Genomic DNA, 12,951 nt, shown 5'->3' with positions numbered 1-12,951 from the left:
TCGGCAGGATAATTTTAAAGGAAATCAATAACGGACAAGGCTGAAAAATATAATATATTTATTTTAAAACAAGGTTTAATGAGTGTAAACAATTATAATAATACTGCACTGTTGTGTAGAAATAAATATTCTGTTGGATTATTCAAAAGATGTGTTCTTGTGATTTCCTTTAAAATTATCCTGCCGATAGACTAATCCACTGAACTATTGAATTGGCAGTTCGAGCCAAAAGCTAACCCCTTTAAATCCGAACATTTGATTCAAAAGATGCGATATAAATAAAACCATCCCCTCAATACCATGGACCAGCAAGACTCTGACTCCGACGACGTTACTGACAGCCCCTCCATTGAGGACACCTTTGTCAAGGTTCTATCCGAACTGAGTGGCATGGATAGTACAATGACAGATGATGTCAGGGGGCTGAGAAAGAAGCGACTCGGATCCACATCCCCTTCCAACCCCTGTCCAAAGAGGACGCCAGCCAGGGGTGGCACCATCCGCAAGAAGGGCAGGGGAGGCAAGCACAAGGACAGCGCCACCTCCAGGGCCAGAAAGCTAACCCCTTTAAATCCGAACAAACTCAAAATTATGTCATATTATTGTCGATTATAGGAAATTCCTAATTTTTGTAAAATATAATCATCAATAGTTTTCTAAAAGAAGTATTGATTTTAGGAAACAGTTAGGCTGTATATATTTATCTTAATTAATACATAGATACATATCATTATTATAAAATCATTTTTCAATTTTATTTTTAAATTATTTCTAATTGAATTATTTTATCCTAATTTTAAATTATTCAAATATTTAATAATTATAAGACAATCAAATATTATATCTTACTTACATATATACAATATAAGAATCTTACTTACATACTTCTACTGCAGAACTTCTTTATCTATTTACATATTTTAAAAAACACTAGTAAATCATAATATACAAAGTATTTTAGAATTATTAAAGGCACTTATAAAATTGGACACAGAATCATTGTAAATAAAATAAAAATAAAAATAAATACAAAGACTGAATTAATATGAATTATTTTATATTATTTTTATAAAATCTATTCCGATTTATATATATATATATATATATATATATATATAAACTATAATGATATATTTTCAATTTAATGTTCATTTATACAAGTTATATTACTTATTTTTTTACTTAATTTAAAAGAAAAAAATAATATTAAATATAAAAAAATGAAAATTACATTAACATAGTTTGTATATTTGATTTTAGGAAGACAAAATACTGTATAATGTGATATTAAACTATGCGAGCGACATTATTTAATTCATTTTTAATAGAAATTTATAAACTAAAATATTACATTATAATATTATATATATATTTAAGGAAATAAATATGTAAATATTATAGCTTTATTATAATATTTTAAACTATTTTTTGTAATGGCAATTTATTTTTGTATATATTAGTATCTGTTTCAAAAATATAGTTACTTTTAAAATTTATAGTCTAAATTGTATCTATTCAACAAAAATGGCTTTGTCAGTATATGAAATAATTTGTTGGTTTAGATGTACATTTATTATTTTTAACAAGACATTATTGTATTTAATTAATGCTAATTAAAAAAATAATGTCACCGAAGATATCGAATATTTTGAAAAAAACAATTTTTAAATTTCGACTCATAAGTTTTATATATTTTATATGTAATGTATTTAAAAATTTATTAAAAACTATTCCAATATATATATATATATATATATATATATATATTATTTTATACTTACCTGATTGTTAAGTATAGTTTTAAACTAAATTCATTTAAAGTATATTTTATTCAATATTTTATGGTTTTATTATCATTTTTAAAGAAATATTAAGTAAGTTAGTTATTTCAAGCATGGTGGTTAATTATATAAAGGAATAATATCTCGTTTTTTCTTTGTTTCTGATTGTTATTATGATATAAATTATTTTCAATACCATTTTTAAACAATATTTAAAACATTATTAATAGTTTTACATTAAAATTAAATTTTTAAAACAAATGAAATTTATAAAATTAAAGTTCGTTTAAGTATTTAGTATATTTGGAATATATTTATTTATTTACATAATTCATTTTAAAAGAAAATGTTTATTAGCCGATAGTTAACCGTATATGTTATACGTATCTTATAAGAAACTCCATGGACAATATTTTTATAAATACAAAAATTATATTTTAATGTTAGATCAGTAGAATATAAGTGAAATATAATAAGCGAACTTGCAAATATATCTCGTGACGTATTTGCCTTAATTATATAAAATAATATTACTAAAGTATCGTTTTTAATTCAAAAAGGCGTTTAAAATATCAAGTATTGTAATACTTTCGTTTATATATAAGAGTAACAACATTAATAAAATTAATTATTATATATTACACAAGTATAAATATAGTAACGTTTTTGTTGATTTTATAAAATCATGACATTTTCTTAGCCTACGATATATATATATGTTTACGAAGATATTTTAGCATTCAAATTTAATACTATCAATGGACAACACTGAAATTAAATGATTAATGTATTTATGATATTAAAAAAGATTACTTTATTTATACGGTATTTTATAATATAAGGAATTAAGTCAAATATAAATACTTTTATTTGAAATAAGCACAGATGTAAAATTAACTTGCATAAGGTATTTCGTTTCTCTTGCATTTACATATATTTTTTTATATAATTATGGGAAAAATAGGTATAATGTATTAAAGCATAACTAAACGCATGCCTTCTATTAGACAAATATTTTTAAAAGGGTTTGCTAGTAAAAACATCTTATCATTAAAATATTAATACTAATAAATAAATTATCTTTAAACAATAAAGCTTGTCGAGTTATAATTACTTATAGATTAAACTCTTGTATTTAAATACGATTTTTAACAGGTTGTAGATTAATTAACGATTTTATTTATTTTTTTTACAAATCATATTTTGAATAACGTCTTAATAAAAATTTATATATTATAATGAACAATGAGAAAAATGCGTCTTTGTTTTTAAGGATCGGAAATGAAAACCAAAAACAAGTCATTTTAATGTGCTGCATTAATGGCTAAATATAGACAGCCAATTAATTTATATTCTTTTAACCAAGTACAAATTCGCATTATTATTCACAGTATATGATCAGTCGCTGTGCGACCTTGTATCTACATAGTTGGAGTTCATTGTAAGTTGCAACCATTTTTGTAATTTTACAGAATAAATACTGCTTTGTCTTAGATGTTTTGGTCTCGTTATTTTTCCTTCGTTTTTCCCGAAACACGAATAATGCAATCAAAACTCTTTCATAAACTCCAAAACATTGCCACATGTAAATTATAACTACATAATGTTTTAAGAGCAATACAAAAAAAAGGATATACATAAATGAATGTTATACTAATATAATTAATAGTATAATTATGGAAAGAGATGTAAAATGTAAAAATGTAAAGTTATCAAAATAGATGAAATTTGCACGTAAATATTGTGTTAATTTTTAATTATGTTTTTAAAATATACGTATTATATATATATTATCTGGAGATATACAAATTATTATTCCTTTTATATTACATCTTTAACAAAAAAATAATTATTCAGTATAGATAATTAAATATCTGAGCATAAGTTATTTAATGGTAATATTTAATTATCGGTAAGCATAAAAGAACTTTGCACAATAATTTACTGTTTAAGTGAACTCTTCTAGTTACTATCAATTAAAAATAAAACTATAAGTATATTCAATTATCAAATTAGTAATAAAAATATATGTTCATATGAGTATAATGAAAAGTAAAATATTAATATATTTAATTTGTTTGTATCTAAAAAGTAAATATTTTTATAATTATTAATCGAATTCGTAGCGCTATAGTGTATTTAAGCGCGATGCTTTTGATGGTTCGAATGACTGTATTTTCTTTGTTTAGTTAAAATGTTATGACACATATCATATATTATATCTGGAAAATGTCAAAATAATTACTCAGAACTTACTTCCAACTCTCCATCAATAATTTGAAAAAAATTTATATAGATCGTTACATTCTATTTAATTGAGCTCGAAGAAATAATATGAATAAAAATGAAGGAAAAGTTTTAATAAAGGCAAATGAATAATTAAAATTCGAAGTTCACCTTCATATTTTATTCAATTTTGATAATGTAATCCTGTAATAACTTTTAGAGAGTTAATTAAATCTGATAAATACGAATATCATAAAATTCAAAATTCATTTAACATTAATTTCAAGATTGAACATTCAAACAATTCTTTTAGGAATTATTCATCTTATTTTATTACATAATTATAAAAATATCAAAAGTCTAAATAAAATATTTAATTGATCAGTTGTACTTTCGATAATTAACTTTTAAAGAATAGAAATATTAAACAATTGGTTGAAAAATGAAGTAGACATCAAATAAGTAATCCATAAATACATCATTTATCGCAGTTTGATTAGTAACAATATCTCTGTAAAATATTTATTCTTGAATATTTGAATACTATAAATTTTATGTACACCTAATAAGTGGAGAATTAAGTAATCAAAACATCTAATTAAATACATATCTACACCAACGAGTTATTCACAATGAGATAAAAAAATAAATAAATGAAACACAATTTAATTATATAAACTATCCAACTATGGTCTTTGAATATTATAAGTCATTAATTATTGAGATATTTTTTTGATTTTATTCTCTTAACTGCTAATGCTTCTATACCATCTTGATCTAAAAATAAAAGTTCTAATGTTATTTAACAATTAATATTGCAAAAACATAAAAGTAATTAATTATTAATTTAAGTACCATGTATTTGTTTATCTAATACATCCATATGAATTTTACGAAAAATAGTTTTAAACTTGGCAGCGTTTGGAATATACGAACTTACATAATATTTCATCACGATTGGTTTTAAAATGTTAAAAGTTTTTCTGTGAATTCTTATCGATGCTGGCGTCTTGTTCGAAGCAACTTCGTTATTGAATTTTTGGCGCTTTATATCATGTGTAATTTTATTCAAATTTTCAAATTCTTTTAAATCTGAATGTAACCGTTTCTTATCATCTTTAACTATTTTATCTTGCATATAACACATATTTTCTGAATTTTGTTTTTCTACTGAAAGTATCTTTTCTTTATCGTTATTAGCTTTGTAAATAGTATTTATTACAGTAGTATCGTTATCACGTATATTGATTGCATGCTGTTCTATACCGAACTCTGGCGAGATGTCATCACCAAATAGTAATACATTTTTGGCAGCCAATTTATTTTTTAAAGAACTTTTCGATTTTTGCGAACTTACATAAGAGCATTTCTTAGCTTCCATATATTTAATATCTTTTTTTTTTATATTATCTATATTTTTTGACTTATTATTAAAGGAATTTTTTACAATTATTTCTTTAGTTTTATTTTTACCCAATTTGTTTCCTAACACAATATCATTAATCTTATTGCTTAAACGATTACTTTCACCGTTACAAGATTTCTCTCCTGTATTTTCTCCATAATTATCTTGATTTTGATTTATTTCTTTTTCTGTAATATTTTCTATTCTATTTGTGCTACCTTTGAAAAATGCTTTTACAGAAGGATAATCACTTTGTTTTTGAGACTTATTATTTAATTTATTATCTTTTTTCATTTTTGAAAATTCTAGAGCTGTTGTAAACCCTACAGAAGAACTAGAATCCAATTTTCCAATTATACATTTAATAGAAGTAGATCCAATTTTATTCAATTTCATTGTAAAATCTTTTGGTTCTATAGAATTTGTTTTTAACCTTTCTAATTCCAAGGCTGTCTGAAAATTATCACATGAAGAAATGTCCCTTTTTTTATGTTTAAATTCTTCAAGCGATGTTTCGCAGTCTCCTCTTTCTTCTTCATATTTTACTGTTTTTATAAATTTATTATGTTTTTTTAAGTCTTCATATAATTCATTACTTTTAGTCTGTTTTTGAAGTTGTGAAACCTATAAAAAAAATGTTACTTTAAATGTTATATTACCGTGTTTTTCATATTAATTTATATAATTAATATAAACAATTGATCAACCTTTTGTGTTGCCAAAAACTTATAAGTTGAAATAGCTTTTGCAGTACAAACGATATTGTACTCTATTTCACGTGCAATGTCATTAATATTTTCAACTGATAAATATTTTTCGTATTCTTTAATACAAGTGTGAAAATTATTTAACAAGCCAATATTTATTTTGTTAAAAAAAAATTCTCGTAACTAAAAAAAGGACATTTAAAATAAGCATCTAATTTTACATGCAAAATAATCCTTGGCTAAGAAATTTTATTAAAGTAATCTCATTCAATTTTATTATTTTATTACAATAAAATGTTCTGAATAATAATAGAAAAATATATAATTAAATTTAATGAAGTAATTTATAAACAACTACTTAATTATTCTATTTATATAAATTTATTTTTCTTATTTTTAATAGTTTTGATTTCAAAGTTCAATTAATATTGATGTTTAATAAATATCGTTTTTGATGAGATAATTTTAATTATTGAAATCATTATAAATCTGTTGTTGTTATTATATTAACAAACAAGTTTTTAATTGTAAAAAATTCAATTATTAACATAATTCAGAATACAATTGCATTTCATATACTTTCATATTTACATTAGTTTAAGAAAAATATACATTTAAAAATAATTTGCAGAAATTTTGAATGGCTCCTAATAAGATATATTAGCCAGGGATCTTCTTTGAATAAATACTCTACATTGACAGTGAGTCCTTTAATTTTAATGTGTGTACTTTCTGCTGCAAGAACACAAGATGTTTTTGCACTCTCTAAATTAATCTTTTGAATCTGAAAACAATTGATTTAGAAAAACATTTAGAAATACTTTTGCTTATATAAAATTACTTATTTTTTTATAAGACTATTTATATATTACCTCGTCGTGATTTTTTCCACCCCTTCGTAATTGAAATTGTTCATTTATTAATTGTTTTTCTTGTTGTCTTGCCAATTTTTCCAACTTTGATTGAGTATTATCTTCAGATTCTCTAGGCTCAGTATTATATTCACTACATAAACCAAAAATATTGAATTAAAAAAAAACTTTTTCTTTAATTAATTTAATTTTTGTTTAAAAAATATTATGTTAAAATTTACAAATTATCATATTTTTCAAGTCCAAAACTTTCTAGATACTCTTTATGTTTCGGTTTATACTGATTAGATGATTCAAATTGTAATAATTTTTCCTTGACTGCATCTTTATTTTTACAAACATCACATCGATTTACACATTTAGGCACTGGATCTCCAAAATATTTTGAAAATACACCATGCCTACATCTTTAAAACAGAAATTTAATATGAAGAAAATATAAATAAAAAAAAAAATGTATATGCAGCTATCTCAAAAATGAATGATTTTGTGGTATTGTGGTATAATTCTTCAAAGGATTGAATATATTTTAATGGTTTTCAAAAATTCTTTAATAAATAATATTGGTTTTATAAAAGCAACCTAAATTTTGTATGAATTATATAAAAAATTATATAGAAAATTTATAAAAAAGCTTTGCATACTTTAGTCCGGTAAAGCAGTCTACTAATTGATTAAATGACTTAAGTTTATTTTGTTGATAATCGTGTTTATTTTGAAAATGTGAAATGCTTGATTCTCCTTCTGCATAGTTCTGACAAAGAAACGTAATTGTACTGAATTCTTCACGACTAAAATATATTCTACAAAATGATTGTTTTCCGTCACGACCAGCTCTACCTGATTCCTGGTAATAACTTGCAATTGTCTGAGGTACAGTCCAATGTACAACAAACCTATAAAATATAATACAAAATATTTAATTATTATAAAATTTTTTCCATAATTATGTGTATATGTGTGCGTGGGCGTGCGCGCGTGTGGCTGTGTAAATATATAAAGCATACGTTATAATTCTGTAAATTTTTTCTTATTCTTTTTTATTACTAGGAGTTATCTAACAGCAAATTTATCTATCAGAATATATTTAATAATGATTTATTACATAATAATAAAATTGAAAATGTCTATTATTCGTTTATATAAATATTACCTTACAGATGCTTTGTCTACACCCATTCCAAAACTACAAGTTGCAGCAATGACCGAAATGATCCCAGAAGTCCATGAATCTTGAACTTCGATTCTTTGTTTATTTTTTAAACCTAAATATAATTTATTTATTAAGCAGAATATTGCGATATTAAAATTTATTGATAAGCAATGAGTGTTATAACCAATTTATTTTTTACCAGCATGATAAGACATTGTAGGGATCCCTAAGGTCGTTAATTTGTGTGCTAATGTTTCAGTAGTCTCTTTTTTTCTACAATAAATAATACCACAATTTTTTTTTTCCTAGAAAAATATTATTATAAATAAAAATTGTAACCATTTAATTGAATTAATTGAGATAATATAACTAACTTTTGGAATAGAATCATCGGTTGGTCCAAGTGATATTTTAATAAATTGTTTTAAATGTTCAAATGGGTCTGGTATAGTATCGATAAACCATACATCATAAAATAAATTAGATCGAAAAACTGGTATACTATATATCACTGGGTTATTCATTTTCAATGTTTTGAAAATATCTTCTTTAACCTGCATTTTTATTATGTTAAATAAATTACTGAATATGAAAATACTACTAATTAATACATGAATAAAAATAATTAATATGTGCAAATTTTTTAAATGAATTGGTGTATTTAAATTTGATGTATGTATTAATTAGTAACATTTAAATATACTTATATTAAAAATAATTATTTTATTAATCTCATTATTAATAAATAAACCTCTTTAGCAGCAGTAGCAGTTAAAGCTATAATCGGTACTTCTGGTTTTTGCTCTCTTAATGTAGAAAGTTTCCTATAACTAGGTCTAAAGTCATGACCCCATTGACTAAGACAATGAGCCTCATCAATAACAAAATAAGATAAAACTTTTAATTTCACTTGAGTCAATAAATGCTATAAATAGAATTGAAATAATTAATATAATACATGAAGGACTGAAATAATAAATTAAATAAAATTTTATTTACTGTTTAACTGGTCTATATTAATATTACCTGAAAAGATTGTGTATCACACAGTTCAGGAGTTACGTAAAGTAATTTCATCTTTGGATTATTTGATAACATATCATTTATTATAGCTGTTTTCATGGTTTTTGTAGTTTTGCTGTTTAAAGCATATGCTATAATATTTTTACTATTTAAATAATCAACTTGATTCTAAAAAAAATATAAAACATTTAGAAACAGAAATACATGAAACATAAAAATGATATAATAATAATAATAACCTTGACAAGTGCTATAAGAGGTGAAATAACAATGGCATATGAATTTTCTTTGGCAACTGCTGGTAATTGAAAACATAAAGATTTTCCAGATCCAGTTGGCATACAAATGTATACATCTTTGTTTCCTATAATGAAAATTCATAAATTATATGTTTACTATAAAATAATAATAATATAATTTATTGTATTTCTGACTACCTAATAATTATCAATTAAAATATTTTATTATACATAAAAAAAAGGTTTGGAGATTTTCAAATATCATTTTAAATAGTCTACAAGTCTTGCAAGTTTGTAAATTGATAAAAAAAAATCTTAAATGATTATATTAATCAGGGATTAAATTAATTCGATACAGTAATGAAAATATCTACTGTACCGAAATGTGTATTTTAAAATAAATGCAAATTTTAATGTTAGAAATAGTTAAGAATAATTGTAAAAAATATAATAAAAAACTAAAAAATTCTTGGACCTTTGTAGACTGCTTCAACAGCTTTTTGTTGCAAATCATTTTTATAATCGTCATGGCCAAAATAATTTTTCAACTTAGTTTTTAATCTAATTTCAGAGAAAATTTCAGCACTCATTGAAAAATAATTAAAAATAATAATTATTAAAGCATTAGTTAAAATGAATCGAAAACTGGTTATATATGTACAAAAATATTGTTTATAATGAAGAAAACAATATAAGGCAATACGTTAAAATGAAAAAACATTATTATGCTTTTAAACATAATTTAAGGTTAATAGTTAGATGATGTGATTTCAACGTTTTCAGGTACTGCGATCATATCGATACACTGATTCTGCGCAGTAAAGAACCATTAGCTGAATGTTCATCGGTTTTAAATTTTTGTCGAAAAAAGTGGAATTACATAAACAACATAATAATTAAGCCTATGAATAACATCTGCCGAATTATAGAAATTAAGGAATTTAAATAATTACTTTTAAATATAAATTGTAAGACGAATTATAAGAAATTTGTATATTATATCTCATTTTTTAATGACAAAATTTTTTTTAATTTATATCATTTGTAACTTATCTATTTTTTTCATAAAGAAATATATACAAAATTTTTAATATTACCAAAAAAAGTTAAATGTAAATCGCTAATCTAAATTCAGATCTAAAAAGCTTGAGAGTGGCTTAAAGAACTTCTTTGGCTTTATACGTTAAAATCATTGTCGTAATGCGAGGTACATCTAATTATAAAATTTTTGTTATTACAAATTATAAATGTTTAGTGCAGCGAATTTGAATACTCCAATCACTAAATTACTAGATATTTGAAATCCAGTTATCAGCAGAAAGGGAGAAGATGTATACTCAGTTGCTTTCGTACTCTTTTCTCTTCCTCTTTCCTGATTTACTACATTCTTAAAATAAATAGTCTATTTTACTCAACAATAGGACAAAATATAATTAGTTACTTAGAATACTATACAAATTTTGTGAAACTAATTTGAAAATGCAACAGCAATTTTTAATTGAGAATTACTAAATTTAATATGAATTATAATAAAAAAATATGTAATCGTCTTACTAAAATAAATATCCTTTTATTATTACATTTTCCACCATTTTTCAAATTTTTAATATTTTAATTGTAAAGTAATTTTTTGGATTTATAATAATAAAAATACATACTCATGCGTCTGCATTCTGCGCTTTATAATAAAATGATCTGATCAGTATTTAAGGTAAAAATTAGTTTTGTTTTACCACTTGTTTTAAGATTTTAATGAAAGGAAATTAAATCTTACTTAGCATTCACTCTATATAGAACAATTTGTAAACATTATTTTACTTGTAATTATGTGAATTATAAAATAAAATAACGGAATGTGAAGAAAATAAAAACAAACTGTAAAATTGTAATATAACATTCTTTATTAAGACTTCTGTTATTTTTGAAATGTAAATTCTGTTTTTTATGATATTATTAATTATGCAGAGCAAAAGTTAAAGTTAATTATTTTAATTACTGTAATGCGTAGTGAATGCCTATCTATAACTAAAAAATAATTTTAAGCGTGTTCGTTAAAATTAAAAACGAGAAAATTATATCGCATAATTTTAACGATTTACATTTATACAAATAGAGCATTTATAAAATGGGACACTATACTCAGTGTTTAAATTAATTGAAGATATATAAATTTATACACAGAAAAAAGCTTCTAAAACGATACTTCTATTCTGCTAATACGCGAACGCTCAGTGTTCGTTGTTAACCAAGCGCAGTTTCCTTAATTTAAAAAAGATAGGAGTTTAGAAACTTCTATTAATATGACACTTTTTTTATTTGTATTATTATTGTTTTTAATTTAAAAATAATAATGAAATATTTTTATTAATAAAAACAAGTTGGAATTGCTTTATACAATTAAAGAAAAAAAAAAGAAAAATACAAGCGCTCAGAATATCAGCAACTGAGATCTCGACCCTTCTAAAGGGCGAATACGTACAAAGTATTTTAGTTACATTATCAGTTTTACTTTTTCTTTTTACTTTTTTCCTCCTCTCAAGAATTCCAAGATTTTTTGTACTTTTTACAGTTTGTTACAGCCGTTTTCATATAACAATTATTTTATAAATCGCAAATGACCAATTAAGTCTTAATGTTGCTTTCATTTGGAAATTAACTTATTCGTCATATTCTTGCTTTCGAAATTCACTAGTTCGATTAGTAGTAATGCAGTCTTTTTCTTTAATTAACGATTTTATCCTTAATATCTTTTTATAATTATAAGCAATCAAATTGATTCAAAACATTTATCAAATACACTTTTCTCAAATTTCTTTGTTCTCATTAGAATCTTGTATCCATATTAGATTTCCTTAAAATGTCAGTGTACATATAAAGATCAATCAGAATAGATTTTAAAGTGATGATTACTTTATAATAATAAATAGTCACGCAATATTCAAAAAAGTGCAAGTTAGAAAATTTCTTGACATAACAGCTGCGTTTCTTAAGAATTCTAAACTTATGAAAGATGACAATAATCCAAATCACAAAGTTATCTATATAACATCCAAATCCTCTCTCTCTCTCTTTCTCTCAGGATGTGTGTGTATGTGTTTAATTTAAAATAAGAAACGTCTCAGTTCTATTTAGTCTTTTATAAAAATGAATGCAAGACAATACAAAAAAAAAACACAAAACAAAATTTAATAATAGTTTCAAATATTACATACCTCGAAAGGCATGTATTGTATGTCAAAATAATAAAAATAATTACTTCAACCAATAAAACAAGTTTTGATGAAACCGTGTTAAACTAAAAAATATTTTCTACAATATATAAAAAGTGTTTCCGATCATTATAAATATTCGATTTAAATCAGCTGTTATATACAAGATAAATGTTTTGTGCTTATCATTTTTTCTTTTCCTTCTTTTTTTACTACAGATTACTAGCTTCTATTTCACATCTTTCACAAGATATTTACATAAATATATTTTGATAATATATTTAAGTATACATTTTAATTACATACGTATGTTTTTATACTTGCTCACTTTTTACT

The 12,951-nt window shown here is 23.1% G+C and overlaps 1 protein-coding gene across 1 annotated transcript; it reads right to left on the bottom strand.

The window, feature by feature from the left end:
- Positions 1–4,481: 4,481 nt before the first annotated feature.
- LOC105360635 (ATP-dependent DNA helicase Q5) lies at positions 4,482–9,996 on the bottom strand. The gene is made up of 14 exons (XM_011497592.1): positions 9,882–9,996; positions 9,407–9,531; positions 9,171–9,335; positions 8,896–9,069; positions 8,519–8,698; positions 8,344–8,449; positions 8,145–8,256; positions 7,636–7,887; positions 7,213–7,398; positions 6,992–7,124; positions 6,814–6,903; positions 6,120–6,302; positions 4,863–6,036; positions 4,482–4,784 (listed from the first exon to the last, which is right to left on the bottom strand). The coding sequence occupies exons 1-14, from the start codon at positions 9,994–9,996 to the stop codon at positions 4,720–4,722; spliced, it is 3,060 nt and encodes a 1,019-aa protein (XP_011495894.1). The 3' UTR covers positions 4,482–4,719.
- Positions 9,997–12,951: the final 2,955 nt, after the last annotated feature.

This window comes from Ceratosolen solmsi, unplaced genomic scaffold, assembly GCF_000503995.2.
Source record: "Ceratosolen solmsi marchali unplaced genomic scaffold, CerSol_1.0 scaffold47, whole genome shotgun sequence".
Lineage (NCBI taxonomy): Eukaryota > Metazoa > Arthropoda > Insecta > Hymenoptera > Agaonidae > Ceratosolen > Ceratosolen solmsi.
This window is presented reverse-complemented; position numbering and strand designations above follow the sequence as displayed.

Excerpts from the sequence above, each read along its gene's own strand:
- LOC105360635 (XM_011497592.1), bottom strand. The coding sequence starts at position 9,996 with ATGAGTGCTGAAATTTTCTCTGAAATTAGATTAAAAACTAAGTTGAAA. Across the intron at positions 8,699-8,895 it reads CTGCTACTGCTGCTAAAGAG|GTTAAAGAAGATATTTTCAA; the intron begins GTTTATTTATTA and ends ATAAAAATGCAG. Across the intron at positions 6,904-6,991 it reads GTGGAAAAAATCACGACGAG|ATTCAAAAGATTAATTTAGA; the intron begins GTAATATATAAA and ends AATTGTTTTCAG.